General features: G+C 38.7%; 1 protein-coding gene across 1 annotated transcript in view; it reads left to right on the top strand.

Moving 5' to 3' along the window:
• ift172 (intraflagellar transport 172) overlaps nucleotides 1-19265 on the top strand; it is a 54356-nt gene that overhangs the window by 16674 nt on the left and 18417 nt on the right. The window contains exons 18-33 of the mRNA XM_085371972.1: nucleotides 2116-2223; nucleotides 3292-3376; nucleotides 3761-3853; nucleotides 4868-4945; nucleotides 5709-5957; nucleotides 7307-7385; nucleotides 7530-7650; nucleotides 8125-8269; nucleotides 12087-12176; nucleotides 12338-12435; nucleotides 12630-12765; nucleotides 14280-14396; nucleotides 14846-14988; nucleotides 15488-15581; nucleotides 15955-16019; nucleotides 17219-17399. Of these exons, the coding sequence (XP_085228098.1) occupies nucleotides 2116-2223; nucleotides 3292-3376; nucleotides 3761-3853; nucleotides 4868-4945; nucleotides 5709-5957; nucleotides 7307-7385; nucleotides 7530-7650; nucleotides 8125-8269; nucleotides 12087-12176; nucleotides 12338-12435; nucleotides 12630-12765; nucleotides 14280-14396; nucleotides 14846-14988; nucleotides 15488-15581; nucleotides 15955-16019; nucleotides 17219-17399 (1882 nt within the window). The remainder of the gene's footprint in view (nucleotides 1-2115; nucleotides 2224-3291; nucleotides 3377-3760; nucleotides 3854-4867; nucleotides 4946-5708; nucleotides 5958-7306; nucleotides 7386-7529; nucleotides 7651-8124; nucleotides 8270-12086; nucleotides 12177-12337; nucleotides 12436-12629; nucleotides 12766-14279; nucleotides 14397-14845; nucleotides 14989-15487; nucleotides 15582-15954; nucleotides 16020-17218; nucleotides 17400-19265) is intronic.

Raw genomic sequence — 19265 nt, 5'->3', positions numbered from 1 at the left:
CTTCCTCCAGCTCTTCTCGAGTATTTCCTCAGCACTTCCAGGCCAGCTGGGAGATATAATCCTTCCCTTCAGCGTGTTGTGATTTGATCACCTCCGAAAGGATGCTCGTGTGAAGCCACCTCATCAGATGGAGTAAATAATTATAACTGACCTCTCTTATTCAGAGGAGCATCAACTCAGCTCCTTCCTCTAGCACTTTGAGAGTCTTTAGGAGGAATTTGGTTGCTTATATGTTTAATGGTCTTCTTTCATAGGAAGAAATTGTCATACAAAGTTTGGAATTAAAATTTTTAAGCTCAAACTACCAAATAAGGAATTGAAAAATCATGACTATATTTTTGAAACTCATATATTTTGAGAAACAGTTTACAACTTTTAACTGAATATAGTATTGTTTTGACATGGAACTGTGTGTGGAGGAGGTCATTTGGTCCTCCGCTGAGCACCGTCAGGCCTTTGCTGACAATGTCACTAAAGTCAGCTACAGTAGAAAAGCTTCTGGAAGAGGCATAATGTAAATAAATTTAGGGAATCAATTGTTTTATTTTGATTATTCCAGTCAAGGTTACATTATCAGGTTTTTCAGCACAATGCTGTGAAGTTTAGGTTGGCATAATTTTGGGTAATAAGAGACAGAAAAGTTTAATTGCACTCTCTGTGGTCTTATGGGAATCTTCTTGGTTCTTTTAAATACTCTGTTATCTTCAGTTATAGTGGTGAATGTCCATATTAGCAGGTCCATAATGTACCAGTAATCGCCATTAGCCAATAAGTTTAGGTTTCATACTGTTTTAAGTCCTTTCTTCCTGACATTTTATATACACTTGTCTCTGTGTTAAATCAGTGAGAGAAGATAGCTTTCTGTTTGTGCGGGGTAGCCAATAAGTAGAAGGTTGTCTTAAAGGGGGCGGAGCTTAAACCTCTGTTTTTCAGACATTAGATGAACATAGGGTGAGCTAATAGATATGATAAGTACAGATTTTATTTTTAAGCTATGAATCACGTAAAGCAAAAATTATACTTTACAATGGGACAAGTACCACTGAATGTGGAAATCAGGCATTTTATTTCATCCACTCATGATCTGAGTTAAAAGATCACTGTGTTATTGCAATTATTTTGTAAAGTAATGTTACAGCTTTGTGCCTTCTGGGGAGCTATTTGTTATTCCTCTCATTATTCTTATAAATCATGATCTTTCTAATCTGCTAATCTGTCAAATAAGTCTTCTAAATTCTATTTTACTAATGTTGGTGAATGTGATTGAATTAGATTAAGAAGATAGCCCTGGCCCCTCTTTAGCAGCTGTCACATTGAAGAAGTTCAGCATCTTTTCAGGTCATACCAGTAATAATCTTTCTAACATGTCCACTGATCTCCTCAGCAGACTTTATTAGATCAGAACATCTCACGGTCCATTGTGACTTGCTTTATGTTTTTGTAGAGCATGCTATAGTGAAACACTGGACCATGAATAGGTTTTATTCATTGATTTACTTCATACAGTAATACAAAACATCTTCTTTATGGCTCTATATGTGGGGCTATTATTGTGATTGTCTTGCTGAAGAATGAATTTGGGACATTCAGGAACCAACTTGATCCAGATTTATGAAAAGACGTTTTTTTTGGGTCACCTGTGTCTAATCACCAGTCCCCCTCGTGTGTATCTATAATGCCATCTTCCTGCTTCAGTTTAATGTTCTTGGTATCATGTTCACTAACCTTCTCTTCATCCTTACTTTGGAGTTCCTTGTTTTTTCCATTTGGACATTTGCATCAGCCAAATTAGGCTAATTTATTTTTATTTTTTTACTTTATCTGTCTTACGGTCCAGTATCCAACAAGTCTGACTAAAAAACAAGATAAAAACTTAGACTAAACTGAATTAAAGCATATTTAAAAGTGATGAAAAGGCCGTAGAAGATTTTCCAATTCAGACTTAAATTTGGGAGTGGCTGCTGTAACACAGTTTCCTCGATATTTGCAGCTCTTCTGCCGCTCCTTATCTTTACACACCATTTGTGGTCGGTATCTGCAGCACAGAATACTTGCTTTATGTTCTGTCTTGCCACCTGGCTCAGCTCTACTTGTGCATGTGCGTGTATTTTCCAGAGCCACAGCCTTCCTCGAGACTCTGGAGATGTCACCAGAGACTGAAGCCATGTGGAAGACACTCAGCAAGCTGGCTCTAGAGGCTTGCCAGCTGCACATCGCAGAAAGGTCAGCACGACACAAACACGCACGCACACACAGCCACACACAAAGCCCTTTCAAAGTAATGTTCTTGTCTCCGGAATAATTACATTCAGTATCAGTCGTCATTGCAAGTGAGACTTATCTCTGGGGCTGGAGAGAAAAAAAGAGGAAAGAGGCAACAAGGGCACCTTCATCACCTGGAATGAAGAAATACACTCTTGGACACACTTGCGCACTCCCGGGCAGTTGTTTTTCATCACTTCAGAGGACATTACATTGACTTACATTCATTTCCTGGACATTTACTATAACCTGTACTCCTCTGACCGATTCTTTTATCTAAAATATACAGATTCAGCTTATACAGCTTGATTTTTGTACCTTAAAGATAATCAGATAGTTCCTTGAAATATTATTTTATAACCAGATAAATGTCCCCACAACATAATAGAAGTATACCCTCTGCACACGCACGGCCGATGGCTGTGTTTCTGCCAGAGCCCCCCCCCCCCCCCCCCCCAACTTCATTTATCATCAAAGACAGTTTTTAATTTTCTATCATTTTATTCCTCTCTCTCCATCTTTAGTTCTCTCTGTTTTGAGAAACCTTTCAAATTTGAATTCCCTGTCATTAATAATGCATATGCTGTTCGTTAGGCATCGTCTTGAATTGCATAAATCATGAAATCGGGGAAAGAAACAGTTTTGTCTGGAGTGGATAATGTTAATGAGGGAGGGAAGCAGAAAAAAAAGAGTCAGACAGTAGGAGTTTTTAAACTTTTTTTCTTTCATGACTTGTTCATTAATCTGATGCAACTGTTCACAGAGAGTTGGTAATAAAGTGGCCAAATGCTAAGATGTGCCTGTGTATTTCTCAGCTTCTCACACTGAATCTAAAGGCTAATTAGAGAAAGAGCTTTAATTTATCTCAGTTCATTAAGTGAACAAGTTTTCACTGACCAGAAATGCATTCTTCCTCCACTAAACTGAATATATTTCTCTTTATTTCTGTTTCTGTTTGACTTTCTCTGTCACCATCTGCTGCTTAATTGCTTAGTTCCTCTATGGTTTTCTCTCCCTTTTATTTTGTAGGTGTTTTGCTGCGCTGGGTGATGTCTCAACCCTCCACTTCCTGCGGCAAACAAACGAGATCGTAGACAAAGTTTCACAGGAAATGGTGAGGAAAGGCCCAACGCACTGATCACAAATATAGCAGATAAAGAGCTTTAAGGGTGGCAATAATATTTCTGACTAATTGGCTAATTATTAGTATTCTCCAATGAAATGCAATACGGTATTTGACATTTTTATGCAATGAAACCTGAATAATTCAACACTTCTCTTAAAAATGTGTCTTATGATGGAACTGGAAATCCAGCATTCATTGTACAGCAAGTCTCTGCTGGAGTTGATATTAATGAAATTCCTTTTAGCTGAATCTCTGTGAGTGGTCCTTATAAAAAAATGCAGCTTTGCAATTCTTGAAAAGTTTTTTCTCTCTGCAAAGCTCAAAAGTGCTCCCTGGCTTTTGTATGTTTTAATCTCTTTGTCTCTTTATTAGGGAGAAGATGGGACATCATTTTATCAAGTCCAAGCACGCGTGGCCATGCTGGACAAGAATTTTAAACTGGCTGAGATGCACTACACAGAGCAGGTGGGCTGTAAAAAAAAAAAGAGCGTTAGAAATAAGATTGAATATGTAATATGTAGAATGAATTCCTTTTCAGATTTTACAACAAACAGAACACCCCAAAATTCACAGAGCTGTTAAGCTTTTAAATGTGTATTTATGCTTGATTTATATTACTGCATCATGTCTACAGCACAGCCTGATGTGCACCATCACAGAAATTTAAGTAAACAGCACCACAGTAACGTCTTGTATTAATATTTGTGGTTAAGCACAACATATTAGTAACAGAGGAGTAATACCTTAAAGAAAAGGAACTATTGCTCCATATTATGAGGAACTCTATCTGCAGGTAAACTGGCATTTTTAGTCAAATATGTTCATTCTACAGATTAGCAAAAAATAGACCACTTTAATATAAAGCTCAAAATATTAACAGACTAACTGTTTCTAGCTTGCTATATAATGTTAATTTAGTCAGTAATACGGTGTCCCTTTATACACACACACGTTTTCTTGCTTTCATAGCTCTGATGATACTTGTATAGACTCAGTGTGTTCTGAAGTCTCCTCTCCTTCAGTTAAAGTAACCCTTCACAATTTATTAGCTCCAACTCGAACATAAACAGCTCAGTTTCACTTGTGATGACAGTGAACAATGCAGATACACAAGCACACATAAATGCTGTCACCTGCTATAAGAGGGATTCAACACAGTAAAATATGGCTTAGGAGCAACAAGCAGCCACAAACTAGAGATTAATAATTTCTTCCCCATGTAAGAATGGGAAGGACAAGCAACACAGAGATGCTTTCACTGCTAAAAGTATTGTTTACCTTACAAGATGGTAACCAACAAATCCCTGTAAGGGCTGCAGTGGCAAGTCATTGTAGTCTTTTACCAAACACTTGAGATTGGTAAAGTCTTGGAATAAAATGAACTGAATAAATAAACCCAGCTCTGCATCCTTAATACTAGATTTTTGGAGAATAAAGTCCAACGTTTGGCTTTTTGTTTGTTTTGTTTTTGCTGTGCAGAATGCCATCGAAGAAGCCATAGAGATGTACCAAGAGCTCCACATGTGGGATGACTGCATTGCTGTAGCCGAAGCCAAGGTAAAAAAAGGGAATTGAATCACACGCAATTACTGATAATATTTGATCAAGTCATTTTACGTGGTCGCAAATCAGCTCGAGGTAGCGTATTTATATTGATTACTTTGATTTCAGCACATTTTAAATATTTATTTATCATATTTATATTACAGAATAAAAGCCAAAAGCTAGTTTTTTACTGCCTCTTTATTCGGGAAAGGTCAGCACAGTGGGTAGCTCCACATATTATATTTATATATTTATTACATTTTATATTATGGGGGATTTTAAGGGTTGATGCCCTATCTAATGCATTCCCCAAGAGACAGAAAAAAAGGGAAATTATTTATTGCTTAATAAAGTATATAAAGCTACAGTAAGTTTAAATCGGAAAAGACAGAGGAAAACCCAAAATGTGTAAACAGACAGCCTTCTCATATGACAAGCACAGGCTTCTTAATTGCCTAAAATAGCATTTCTAAAAACAAAATAATTTAGCCCATTTATGCCTTTGTCTTGCTTAGATCTATTCCCTGCATACACTATTTTATAATACTCACTTTATCAAATCTGAAAAGGCCTGTGGGTGAACAGCGAGTGTCCTTATGAGCTTCATTTTCTGAAAACAGAACCCACAGCAGAGGCAGGAGTCTCGTTACCTCTCAGAGAATTTGGATTACCAAATTACAATGTACACCTGCTGTCAACCACAAGAGTGTTGTTGGTTAGTTATCTGTGGACAGGATAACTGTTTGGTTGAACTCTAAATGCAAAATAACTGCAGGGCTACCCAGAGCTCGACACCTTGCGTGAAAACCGTTACCGGTGGCTGATGGAGACGGGTCAGGAAGACAGGGCCGGCGAGGTGAGGGAGAGCGAGGGAGACTTCCAGGGTGCCATAAACCTCTACCTGAAAGCAGGGCTGCCAGCTAAGGCCGCTCGCCTCGCCATGAGCCAGTCGGAGATCACCAACAGCAGCGAGACCGTCGACCGCATTGCTGCCAGTCTCATCAAGGGAGAGTTTTACGAGAGAGTGAGTGGATCATTTCTTCCTCCTGTGTTTCCCGCTTCTCTGAGCCCATCTCTCCTCGCCTCAGCTTCAATGCCGGAACAAGTGTTCTTTGTTATTTTCAGTTTTGAACTCTGTCTCCCTCCATCTGCCTGTTTTTCTCTGTGTGCTTTTTCTTTTTTTTTTTTGTCTAAAAGCTCACTTCTTTTCCTCTAGCCATCTGTGTTTATGTAACAGGTGGGAAAGAGGCTTGGAAAAGGAGACTGGATCCTCAAAGCAAATTTTGTAACCTGATATTTTGTGTTCTAATCAGTTTCGGTGTCTGGAATTAGATATGGAAGTTGGTGATTACAATTTAACTTGCAGTAGCTAAAATAAAACTTCTCTGTATTTTACAAAGTGCCACTATTCTTCATTGCATTTTATTGTTAGAAAACCCACTGAGTTAGCATTTGAATTGTGTGTATCCTTTTAAAAGTAAGAATAATTATAGGTTGAAAGAGTTGAACATGTTTAATTGAGGGTAGTCACAGATGGAGAAACGCAAGAAAATATTTAGCTGGAACAAATATCTGATTCAGGTATCATGTTGTTTGAATCATGAAATACCTAGCAGCAGAGAAATACAGGGACAAAATGTTCCCACTCAGTCCATTAAAACAAACAAAAAACTGAGGTAACTAATTAAAATGTAGCACGGTGTAATTGGCAGCTTTAGTTCACACAGCCTCAGCCAAATTCACAGTTAGTGGCCAGGAGTATATCGATACCTGTGTTTAAATCCACAATAAGAAAACAAACTTTCTAAAGACATTTAAAAGTGATAGTAGTCACTGTTCCAAGAACATCGGAACATCTTTCTTCTAATTACACCAACAAACATTATTCTCATTTGACATTCCATGTTTTCATTACTAAACTATACTAAAGTAACTTTACAATTCATCTTGTAATGGGCCGTGATATAGCCCCACACAGCTCTCTTTCTTTTAGACAGCTGTCTTCTGATTGGCTGCACACCATTGTTTCAATATGTTACTGGCTATAAGGTCAAATTTTGAAACAATTATAAATATCTGATATAAATATTTGAAATATTTGATTTCCATAGTGGTGTGTGGCAGTTAACAGAGTCACAGAGTTCAAACCTCCTGATTATAAGTAGCAAATTCTGTGCCTTCCTGGGTCCTTTCCAGGTGCTCTGGCTTCACAGTCCAGTGACATGAATGTCAGCTTAACTGATAATTGGCTGCTGGAGTTGATGGCCTTGTCCAGATCTCTCGTCGATTGACAGCTGGGATATGCTTCAGCCCCATATGACCCTAAGTTGAAAGACAATTGACAGCAAAATGTATGTCATCTCTTCTGACCAGGCAGGAGATCTGTATGAGAAGATCAGGAACAACCAGAGAGCGCTGGAGTGCTACTGTAAAGGAGGTGCCTTCAGGAAAGGTAAAACAGTTAGATAGCTTAGACTGCATATACCATTTGATAACTTCTACAATGTTTTGTACAATTTTAGATGGTAGGTTTAAGCTAAATCAAGTCAATTGTAACTTTTCTGGTAAGAAAGTTTCTCCTTCCTGTTTCCTGTAGCGGTAGAGCTGGCTCGCATAACCTTCCCCGCTGAGGTGGTGAAACTGGAGGAGTCCTGGGGAGACTACCTCGTCCAGCAGAAACAGATGGACGCTGCCATCAACCACTTCATTGAAGCAGGGTATGTAGAGTAGAGGAGGGATGGATGGAGGGAGAGGACTGGAGAGACAAAGATAAGGACAGATGGAGAGGCAGAAAGATGACACTTGAAAAACAGTCCAACAGTGATGGCCAACAATTCTTTAAAATCATCACCAGGATAATGGAGAGATGAGATTTAAAAAAATCGCTATACCAATGCCCCAAAATCCCAAATAAGACAGGTAGTCAGAGCTCAGAAAGAACTTAGAGACGCGTCTAAAACTGAATTTTGACTTGGCTACAAGTCTCTACAGAAACAAAGACGTTAAAAATACTACTTTTAAATATAGTTAGTAAAGTTTCAGGCACTATTTCAGATAGCTATAAGCTAACTATAAGTTCTCTCTCTGCAGAATAGTTAAAAAATGCAACTAGTATTACCAACACAATCTGCATTTTAATGCTGACTCTTGCTATCTGAACAATTAACGTGTTCATATGGTCTTCCATGCAGCTGTTCTCTTAAAGCGATCGAGGCAGCCATCGCAGCTCGCCAGTGGAAGAAAGCAGTCCACATCCTGGAGTTACAGGAGGATTCGTCATCAGCAAAATACTATGTGAAGATAGCTCAACACTACGCCTCCATGCAGGACTATGAGGTGAGAGACAGGAGGACTGAGGTAGGAGGTAAAGAGGAAAACAAAAACAGGTGAAGGTATAGCCACAACATGTTTTCTTTCAGATCAGTGAAAAGGAAGGCATCAAAAAGTACAAGTTTTTGTCTTTATTGTATAATAGATTATATGTTGGACTTTTATTAAATTGTGGGAATGTTTAAGGGTAAGATGAAAATAAGCTACAGATGTAAATATAACTTTTTAAAAATGTCTGATATAAACTATTCTTTTCGTGATATAAATGATGAACTGAGGTTTAAATGTATTTTTTATACATAATATGAGACGGTAGCACTTACATGCTTGTCTGCTTTCACACATCCCATTCCATCCATAGGGTTCAATAAGATGTCAGCCCACCCTTTGCAGCTATAACAACTCCACCTCCTCTGGGAAGACTTTTCATTAAGTTTAGAAGTGTGTTTAAGGGACTTTTTGACCTTTCTTCCATAAATACATTTGTGAGGTCACTTACTGGTGTTTTGGAAAGAAGTCCCGGTTTACAGTCTTGTGTCTAATTCATCCCAAAGGTGTTTCTCTTGGGTTGAGGACAGGAAACCATGCAGGCCAGTCAAGTTCTTCCATGACAAACACGTTCGTCCATATCTTTAGGTACCTTGATTTGTGCAGTGGTGCACAGTCATGTTGAAACAGGAAGTGGGCATCCCCAAACTGTTTACCAAAATCTGGGAGCATGAAATTTTCCAAATATCTTGGTATGCTGAAACATTGAGTTCCATTCACTGGAACTAAAAGACAGTTCAGCAAAACTCGCCCATTTGATTTTCCAAAAATCTCACATTCTCCGCAATGATAGCTGAACACATAGTTCATATTTCCTCCTCACAGCTCTCCATTAAGCTCCAGCTCTGAAACCCCGGCATCTCCTCCAGAGCACCTCTAGGATAACAGCAGAACTGCCAGGAAAAGTTGGCTAAAACGTGAAACATGTTCACCTTTCACTTTACAACCAAATATCAACATTGTTCAGACGTCCGGAAAAGTCATCTTTTCAATGTCATTTCAACAAGGTTTTGCTCAGGGGATAGCACTGGCAAGGTGTTTTAACTGAAAAAGATAAATCTGCTCTACACAGCAGTAGACAGATGGCAAAGTAAGAAACTGGTGAACAGTGGAACAAAAAGAAAGCAAAACACGACTACAGATCGTTTCAAATGCGTGTAAACGAGAAACTGCATTTTTAAATATTTGTGCTGGTTACATACTTTGAACTGAGTCAGTGTTACACTTTCACTTGTGTTATATATGTACCTCATAAAAATACTGTACAGGCTTGGCTAAATGAAGGAGGCTGTGACATTTTGCCACTGGCAGTTAATTTCCACTCATCTCATGTGGACACGTACACACACCCACACACATGCACGGTGGCCAGTTTTCACTTTACTGCAGTCTCTGTGGACACTGTAACCCATGTTTGCTCCAGGGTGCTTTGGCAATAAGGACAAGTTTGGTAGTTGTAACAATACTTTTAAAAGTTGCCCCAATACCACAAAAAACACGACTGTTGAAAAGAAAACGATAACGAGAGCAATCTGGTACGAATACAAAGAAAAGGAAGCGAGATGATGGTGGCGAAGCGCAGTGTGCTGTGCTTATTCTGATGAGCTCAGCTGAGCCAAACGGCCTCCACAGACTGCCAGGCTCTGAAAATAGCAGCCTATTTCAGTCAGATTGCTCCATGGGCATATTCACAGAAAGTAATTAAGATAACAAGCTCTTTGCTCTCCAAGTTGGGGGGTAGTTGTTGCAGGAAAGTGAATTTCAGTGCAAGCTATAAACAATGAAGCGCACGCACCTGCTGTAGCTATAGAGAAAGTATCCTGGAAAAACAGTGACTAAACACTTTTTAATCAGAATGGCAAACAACCAGCTCATCTGTTTGTTGTACTGAAGCGACTTTTATTACAGACTGATTCTATGAGTATCTGGCTTTATGTAGCAAAAGTCTGTTCACTGTAAAGTAGCGGGATTTTTTTTCATTATATTATACTTTTTAAAATGCGATAAAATTTTAATTGCTTCATTCACTCTCTTAGTCTCTACTGTGTGTTAAGAGTCAGATCACTGGTCACAACATAAACTGGCAACCAGCAGCAGAGTTTACAACAACAACAAAAAAAAAAACAGTGTTATTCAGTAGGTCTGATATTACACTGTTGTAATTACATGTTTCATGTAATGGCACAGTCCTACACGAGCCTTTCTAGATCAGTATTTGTTTACAACCAAACTCACGAGTTGCAACATTGAAAAAGTCTACCACCAGAATAAGTATAATTAGAATTTGGTTTCACAAATTGCATATCCTTAGCTAGTGCAGATAAAAAAGCAGCCTTTGGAGTGTGGTGAACTCTGTGCAAGTCTCTGCATATATCACTTCTATTCTCAACTCCTCAGGTATGAACAACGAGAGTAAGGCCTCTGCAATCTGAATTAAAATTAAGTTGAGTTTTTTCATAGTTTGATGTATTCATTCAAAGTTTCCAGTCTTGTCTTTATTTAACAGGGGCAGTACACATTAATGGACAGCAGTGTAAGAAAATATGAGATGTAAACACGGCAGATTTTATCTATACTCCTAATTCACATCCTCAGTCCCTGGGCAGATCACATAAAACTATATAATAAACAAAAACATGCAGAGATGCAACAAAACAAATAAATACAAACATGTCATATACCATCTGTCCCAGTCTGGTTCCGACTTGGTGGTCTTATTGCAGAGAACCTAAACAAAGTGCGCTGCTAAGTTTTAGTTCATTTAGATGAGAGTTTCACATATTTTGGCTACATGCTTTCTCTGTTACTAGTGTTCCCCCGACATTTTTTTAAATGCAATTCAATTTTATTTATATAGCACCAAATCACAACAACAGTTGCCTCAAGGTGCTTTATACTGTAAGGTAAAGACCCCAGAATAATACAGAGAAAACCACAACAATCATATGACTCCCTATGAGCAAGCTCATCTGCCGCTTTGGAGGTGAGGGGAGATAGACGGGACAAAGACACACTGTGGAAGAGAGCCGGTGATTAATAATAACTAATAATTAAATACAGAGAGGAATATAAACATTTGTAGTAACTGCTGCCTGATCCACTCTGTGTGTAGGGGGAGGGGACTCACACACACAGGTTTCTTTGTGATTGACATTAATGCACTCCAAAGCCTCTTATCCCGAAAATAAGCCAACATCAGTAAGCTCCATACCCTAATCTTAAAGGTGCATCCACTCTGGAAGTGATCTACTCTGCGCCCATTGCTTTTTCTCCGACAGGCTCTGGATGGCTAGTTAACACTCTAATATAATCACCTAAAATCAAGTTTTATCCTTAAACAGGTCTTTGAAGAGGTTTGGAGAATAAAAAAAGAGCCAGCCAAAAAGTTCTAACTTAGAACATATAATTACTGTGTTTCGCTAAACCTCAAACAGTTTCTTATCAAGATAGCTGGGCAAGATTTTATTATTGCCTTTGTGACAGATGACTTTAATATATCACTCATGTTGTTTAGCTGAACCCACAATCTGCTTGTTTTGCACTGGCAGGCATGCCCACACACATATATTCAATGAGAGTATCCTTAAAGCTGTCCCATTTTGAAAATGGTAACTTTGTGATTAGGTTAGGGGGGGAATATGCAGATTTCAGCTGCAAAAATAATCTGGATTAAACTCTCAGAATGGGCTCTGTATAAGTAATGTAATATATAATTTTTTTTAATGTGACATTCTGTATTTTCTGTGTGTTTTGTTATTTTTTTATTGACCTGTAGATGGCAGAACATCTGTTTGTGAAAGGAGGTCACATTAAAGATGCTGTAGAGATGTACACCGCAGCAGGGCATTGGGAGGAGGCTCACAAGGTCAGCACGGACACATTACAGCATAGTTTTAAATATTCTGTGTTTTCCAGAGTCATTTTAAAGAAAATCTCCCTGGAATAGATATTTAAGAATCTAATGTGGGATTAATTAAGAAATGTAATATTTAAGGTCGTGTTTTTAATATTCTTTTTCTTATAAAGCTGGCAGTGAAGTGTATGACGGAGGAGGAGGTTATGGCTCTGTACATCAGCAGAGCTCAGGAGCTGGAGAGAGATGGGAAGTTCAAGGAGGCCGAGAGGTAAATACAAATCTCCATATTTACACGAATTTGTCACGTCATTGTCTGCTGGAGTCGAGCTGGTGGGAGACAAACTACCATGACACCATTTGAGTTAATCTCTGACCTTGAAAACAGCAGGAGAAAAAGTCTGGGCGTAGTATTTTAGACCTGAAGTGTTTTAAAAAGCCCTCTTTCCCCTTTTACACATGCAGGCTGTTTGCTACAGTGAAGCAGCCTGACCTTGCCATCACCATGTACAAGAAGAACCGGATGTTTGACGATGTCATTCGTTTGGTAGCCAAACATCACCCTGACCTGCTGACTGAGACCCATGTCCACCTAGCCAAGGTACACACCACACTGCAGTGACAATCTAACGACAGTGTTTTTACTCCTAGAGTTAAGCCCTACAGATTTAACATGTTACAATCAAATAAATCTAACTGTGACCCGAACCGAGCCTGAGTTCGGGTGATGGGCATGCTAACTGTGTAAAACAACTCTCTTCACACATATTTGCAAATTGCCTCATGCATCTATAGATTTGCAAATGGATGCATGTTAAAACCTTTGTTTTGTACCAGACTGTAAACATGCTTATTTCCTCTTTAAGCTTTTCGAGCCAGCTTCAAGTGGCTGCTAGAGGAACTACAATGTTGGTATTCTTCTATATGAGCATCCACCTTTGTCACCATATGAATAAATGACAGAAATAAGGAATAGTTTAATAAGATAACATAAAATAATGTTGAACAGACTGAATAATATGAGCACACTAAATAGAAATGAATCAAATAAAAGTAGTAAATAAAGTAAACAAAAATCTTTGTTTATGTAATAAAACAGTCAAATAAAATAAAATAATGCAACAGAATAACTAAATACAGTCACATAAACACTGTCTATAAACCTTGCTTATTTAAAATACTGGGTGAAGTGGTAGCTTTACTTCTAGCTGCTCTCAGTTACTCCAACAGTTAGAGCACAGAAACTAAAAGCTGCCTTTTTTCTGCTTATTGTACTGGTTCATACACTGAAAGTACCAGAGCACTAATGCAGGACTTTAAGACAGGTATAATTTGTTCTCTCTTTCCGTGCTATGAAAGATAAATAGGATTAAACTGCAGTGACAGTGTTTATACTGTAAAGCAAAGTTTTTTTTGTGGCAGTTCATCTGCTTATTTTTCTTGTTTAATTACTTGGAGATGAGGAACATAACTCCAAGAATGTGAGCAACAAAAACAATGTCTTCAGATCCTTCCTGCTCATCTGAAACCAGTTTAAAAGTGAGAGAAGGGTTGCGTTTTGGTTCATGTCATTACTTCACAGCTCAGCATTTACGCAGGCACGACTGGTTGGGGCTTCTCATCAGAAGAGCTCTCACGGGCTCAGAAACTGCTGCAGTTCTAGAGCCGTGTGAGGTTTTTATTGGGAGGTCTGTGTCTGAGACCACTCTCTGTTTCTAATGTTTGTAGCTGTCCAGCTGTCTTGGGAGAAATGCCTTGCAGCAGTTTAAACTCAAACAATAATTTATTCAACATTTTCCTGAATTGTGAAGTTCAACAGATCACTGTACAGACAAATTTTAAAGTCTTTTAATCATGTCCCGACATAATCGCTTTCAAACTGAGTCTCTGAGCTCTAGATTTCTTTTTCATTACTGAATCTGTTCATTTTTGGGACCAATTTTCTAACTTTTTTTTTCACAGTGTCGCAAACTTTGGGGCATTAATTCTTCCTCTACATTCTATTCTAGCTCTAATTCAACGACCCTTAATGGGCTGTGTGGTTTGGTTGAGCCTGCCGGTATGTGATACATAAGTTATGGTAAGTGACGGTGATGATAAATGTGCTGTTTGCAGGAGCTGGAGGCTGAATCGAGGTTCTCGGAGGCGGAATACCACTTCATGGAGGCTGAAGAGTGGAAGGCTGCGGTCCACATGTACAGTGTCAATGATATGTGGGAGGATGCGTACAGGGTACAAACGCCACATTTGTTTTGTTTTGTTCACTTGTGTTTAATCTCATTACATTTATAAGATATGGCAGAGAGCAGTAAAGTCTAGAACCTCGTCCCACGCAGCAAATGTTTACATCTCACACTCTGCTTATATCAGCTGTTATCTGTTGTTGTAATTGTTTTAGGTTAAAGCATATACTGTAGATTGCATATATTATAATGTTTATTCCTGATGCTAAATGCAGAATAGGACGGCTTGACTTGTTGTTACTGGGTTTCATGTCCACAGCATTGTTACAGGTGTGTGGCTCTCTGTTTATTGCTGTAGTTTCGTTGGGAATGCACCACAGCTTTATAGCTTCTTTCAAATGTTTCTCCCCGGGATTATGTGTTGTAAGGGGGTTAGGGAGCCACAGGAGTGAAGGCCTGGTGTAATGATTTTTTTTAATGTGTTTGTGTGTTCGTCAGGTGGCAAAAAGCCACGGAGGTGCTGATGCGCAGAAGCAGGTGGCCTACCTGTGGGCCCGGAGTCTGGGAGGAGAGGCAGCTGTTAAGCTGCTAAACAAGTTTGGCCTGCTGGAGTACGCCATCAAGTCTGCTTCAAATAAATCGTGAGCATTATCACAACACAAAGACCCAAATAATTATCTAAGTTCAATTTACTCACATACTGAGTTTCATTTTATTTGCTTAAAATATGATAAACCTTTTGCAGAGCTTTAAAACAAGTTTGACACTCATTCAGAATCTTTTATCTGTTGTACTGTCTGAAAGGAAATCCTAACGGTAAAACGTGATCAATTGTTTCCTTCCTAAAAAGGAAATGAGCAAGGTCACTTAGTAACCATCTTATAAAGTTATTTGTGCTTTTAATTCCCAGACCGTGTATAAATTAATGGGGAGAAAGCTATATATTTGACTTTTGTGGTCACAGGGACAAAACGTGCATGTATCCTCAGTCAAATCCACATTTCTAATTACTTACTATGATATCAATTAGAGGTTTACACATGCATACACACTTATCTCATAGATTTCTACTAAAAATCCTTTGAGTGCCAGATCTCTTATATGTGACATAAACAGAGACTGTCCTCATGTTCTCTCCAGCTCATTTGACTTTGCCTTTGACTTGGCCCGCCTTGCATGTAAGGAGAAGATTCCTGAGATCCACCTCAAGCATGCACTGTACCTGGAAGATGAGGTAAATCCATCACAGTTTTACCACACAGTCAGTTTTCTGCTCTTTCTATACACTTTCAAAAAAGTTGCTACAACTACCCACATGAAGACTTTTCAGTTTTCCTCCTACAAAACTGCTTCATGCCAAATTTATTCTCTGTCTTCTTTATTCAACCAGACCAAGCACATCAATATGTGATTTTTTTTTTCTTTTTATTGCCCAGCATAGTCAGCTCATATGAGAATAACAATAAACCTGCTGCTGCTGTTTCTGTGAACTAACTCACCACTGAGTTATTGTTCGTAATTTCTGTTACTGAGAATCTTGAACTCACTGCATGCTGCACACATTAAGTCGTGTTAATCCTGAATTTTTTCATGGTTTCATCTTACAGGGGAAGTTCACTGAAGCCGAGGCAGAGTTCATCAAAGCAGGAAAACCCAAAGAAGCTGTGTTGATGTGAGTACTGGAGGTGATGATGTTGTGCTCACACTTTGAGCCCATCATTACTGCCAGCTGATCAGCATCAGTGAGGAGCAGATTTATATCAGTTTCAGGCTCAGTTTGCAGCTTAATGTTTAAGGACAATTTTGGTTAATATAATTATTGGAATACTTCAATTTTTAAACTTTCTCATGTCATTAAAAAAAGTCCAAATGTGCTTAGTTTCACTAATCACATATCTCTTTTAAGGGGTTCTTTCTTCCATAATTGAACTAAACAACCAAGCCTCATCAAAATCATTTGATAAGTTGGTAATACTTTAAATTACGCTACATATATTAACCATTAATTAGCTCTTAATTAAATGTCTGATAAGGGTATAATAGGACCATGCAGCCCAAGTCATTAGTAAGTGGTTTGCAATGACTAATAAAGAGTAAACAGGCTACTAATAAGCATGTTTATAGCAAGATAATTAAAGCCTAATCTAAAGTGTTAGCAGAAAGTTAACTGAGGAAACAGCCTGCATAGCAATCAGCAGTAGAAATACTAATTATGTATAGCTTTCTAAAAATAGACATAGTGAAGTTACACCACAGCCAGCCACACAGCACTGCGCAGCAATGATTCTTGTACGCACATGCTTAAGTCATTTTAGGTAATATTCAAATTGGGGAGTGTGTGAGTATTCATGAATGATGGAGAGTAACCCATGATCAGTGACAACCCCAATGCTAACACTAATGTTAACACTAACCCTGGGCAAAGAAAATATCGTCTTTGTTTTTAATTTCTCTTTCAAGGATAGCAGGCATGGAAGAAGGAGAATAGTGATTCTAACAGACACATCAAAAATAATGAACTTTTTTCATTTTTTCCCCCAAGATATAGGATTGAGGTAGGGTTATGACTTCGTCGTCAGAGAGGTAAAAGCAGTTTTAACGGTTCACAAAAGTATGTAGAGATTTGAGGTTTAAGTTTGAGAAGTGCCATTACTTCCCTAAGCCACTGAAAGCAGATATGTCTTGAAATTAATGTCCAGCCCCCCAGATAGCCACAGCTTTAAGTAAGTAAATTTCTATGAACCTGAAGTTATTCAAAGTCCCCTTTCTGGTACTTGATGAAAAACATTTAAAAAATCGTTTCCGTTAATCTTAAAACAGATTATTTTTGGATTTTATTTCCTGTGTGTATTTGTGTGTGAACTGTTCCAGGTATGTCCACAACCAGGACTGGGCCAATGCACAGCAGGTGGCTGAGGGCCACGATCCAGAGAGCCTGTCTGAGGTTCTGGTTGGCCAAGCCAAGTTCTGCTTTAAAGAGAATGATTTCAAGAAGGCTGAGGCCTTCCTGCTCCAAGCACAGAGACCTGAACTAGCTGTTAAATACTACAAGGTAACTCCACCTCAAATTTATTTATAAAGCACATTTTTAAAAAAAACACTACCCAAAGTTCTGTGCAAAAGATAGAGTGGATAAAAAGACAAGGGAATAGAAATAAATAAAGAAATAAGAAAAAAATAGATATTAGTGGGTGATAAACAGAATCATGGCCGAAAACAGCACAGGAAATACAAAGACCAATGACACACTCAAATGTCAGTGAGTAAAAAGTCTAGTTTTAAAGGATCAAATGGAGGGAGCAGATTTGAATGTGAGGGAAAAGTTGTTCCACAGTTTGCTGGCAAACACACAGAAGGCCCAGTCTCCTCTGAGGTTAAATCTAGCGCTAGGGACAGTCAGAAGCATTCCAATCACCTGACTGGAGGGACATGGGAGATTAATAGGGGTGTAAGAGGTCATAGATGTATTAAGGAGACAAACCATGAATGGCTTGTATACAAACAGGAGTATCTTGAAACTGATTCCGACCCTCACTGGCATCCAGTGGAGAGATGCTAAAACATGTGTAATATGACCTCTCTTTTAGGCTACGTTCACACTGCAGGCGAAAGCGCATCAAATCCGATTTTTTTGACCCTATGCGACCCATATCCGATCATGCTATGACAGTGTGAACGGCGCAAATCCGATATTTTCAAATCCCATCTGGGTCACTTTCGTATGTGGTACTGAATCCGATACATATCCGATGTTTTAGAAAGCGACTGCTGTTTGAACGGTCATGTCGCATTAAATCCGTCTTTTACGTCACCGACACAAGACTGAAGCCAATTATCAGCGCCAGAGAAGACATCGCGAACGCTTCCTGGCCATCCAGTGTAGATGTCAGTGAAACTGTTGGGAAGACAACGTAAACATTTTATTTGTACTGTATAATCTGCAGATTCTGACAGAAATCTGCAGCTATCCTTTGAAGCACCGCTCCTCTCTTAAACAGCAATAAGGATCATTATTAGGTTATTTACATTATTATGTAAATAACAAAATAACTTAAAGCAAAAATTGGGAAACGTGAAGTCCGAAGTCTTTATATTAAGGGCCATCAGTCAAACAATATTGTTTGCTCTGGGTCTAAACAGAGCGCGTTGTGTGTGACATCTTCTTTTGCGCATGCGGGCCGCTTTGAGCGTTCACACTAGAGCGCGTTTGCTGACGCATTTTATTTGTAGTGTGAACGAGCAGACAAAAAAATCGGATTTGATCAAAAAATCGGAATTGAGCATTAAGACCTGCAGTGTGAACGTAGCCTAAGATACCTGTGGACAGCCTACCAGCACCAGACAACAGAAAATGCGAGCATGAACACAATTTTGCAATCTCTCACAGAAAGGAAAACCTAACTTTTGAAATGGAACAGAAATGAAAAAAGCTGTTTTAACCACTGAGTTAATTTGCTTGTTAAACCTAAAGCCAGAGTCATATATCACACTAAGAGTTTTGGCCTAAGGGTTTACATAAGTGGACAGATTTCCAAGTTGATCAGAAAAACTTACAAAGGAATTGGCAGAGCCAAAACAGAAAATTTCTGTTTTGTCCTCATTCAGCTGAAGGAAGTTTTGTGCCATCCAGTTCTTAATGTCCACAAGGCATTTGATGATGCTATTCAGCCTGGACTTGTTGGCATTGAGGGGGAGATATAATTCCATGTTGTCAGCTTAGGAGCAAAAAATTATATTATGTTTACTGATTATTTGACCCCAAGTAAGCATGTGTAGAGAGAATGGGACGGGACCTAAAATGGAGCCCTGAGGTACCCCACAGGAAATTGTTACTGTTGAAGAAGAATAGTTTCCAGTAATGTAGGAGAAGATCTATTTTTTTAGGTATAAGGTGAACCAGTGTAGTCAATCTGCCGCT

The sequence above is a fragment of the Diplotaxodon limnothrissa genome, linkage group LG15, assembly GCF_057381915.1.
Source record: "Diplotaxodon limnothrissa isolate DT_005_m linkage group LG15, D_limnothrissa_male_GT1.1, whole genome shotgun sequence".
Taxonomy (NCBI): domain Eukaryota; kingdom Metazoa; phylum Chordata; class Actinopteri; order Cichliformes; family Cichlidae; genus Diplotaxodon; species Diplotaxodon limnothrissa.
The sequence above is the reverse complement of the archived record's forward strand: the minus strand, read 5'-3'. Positions and strand labels throughout refer to the sequence as shown.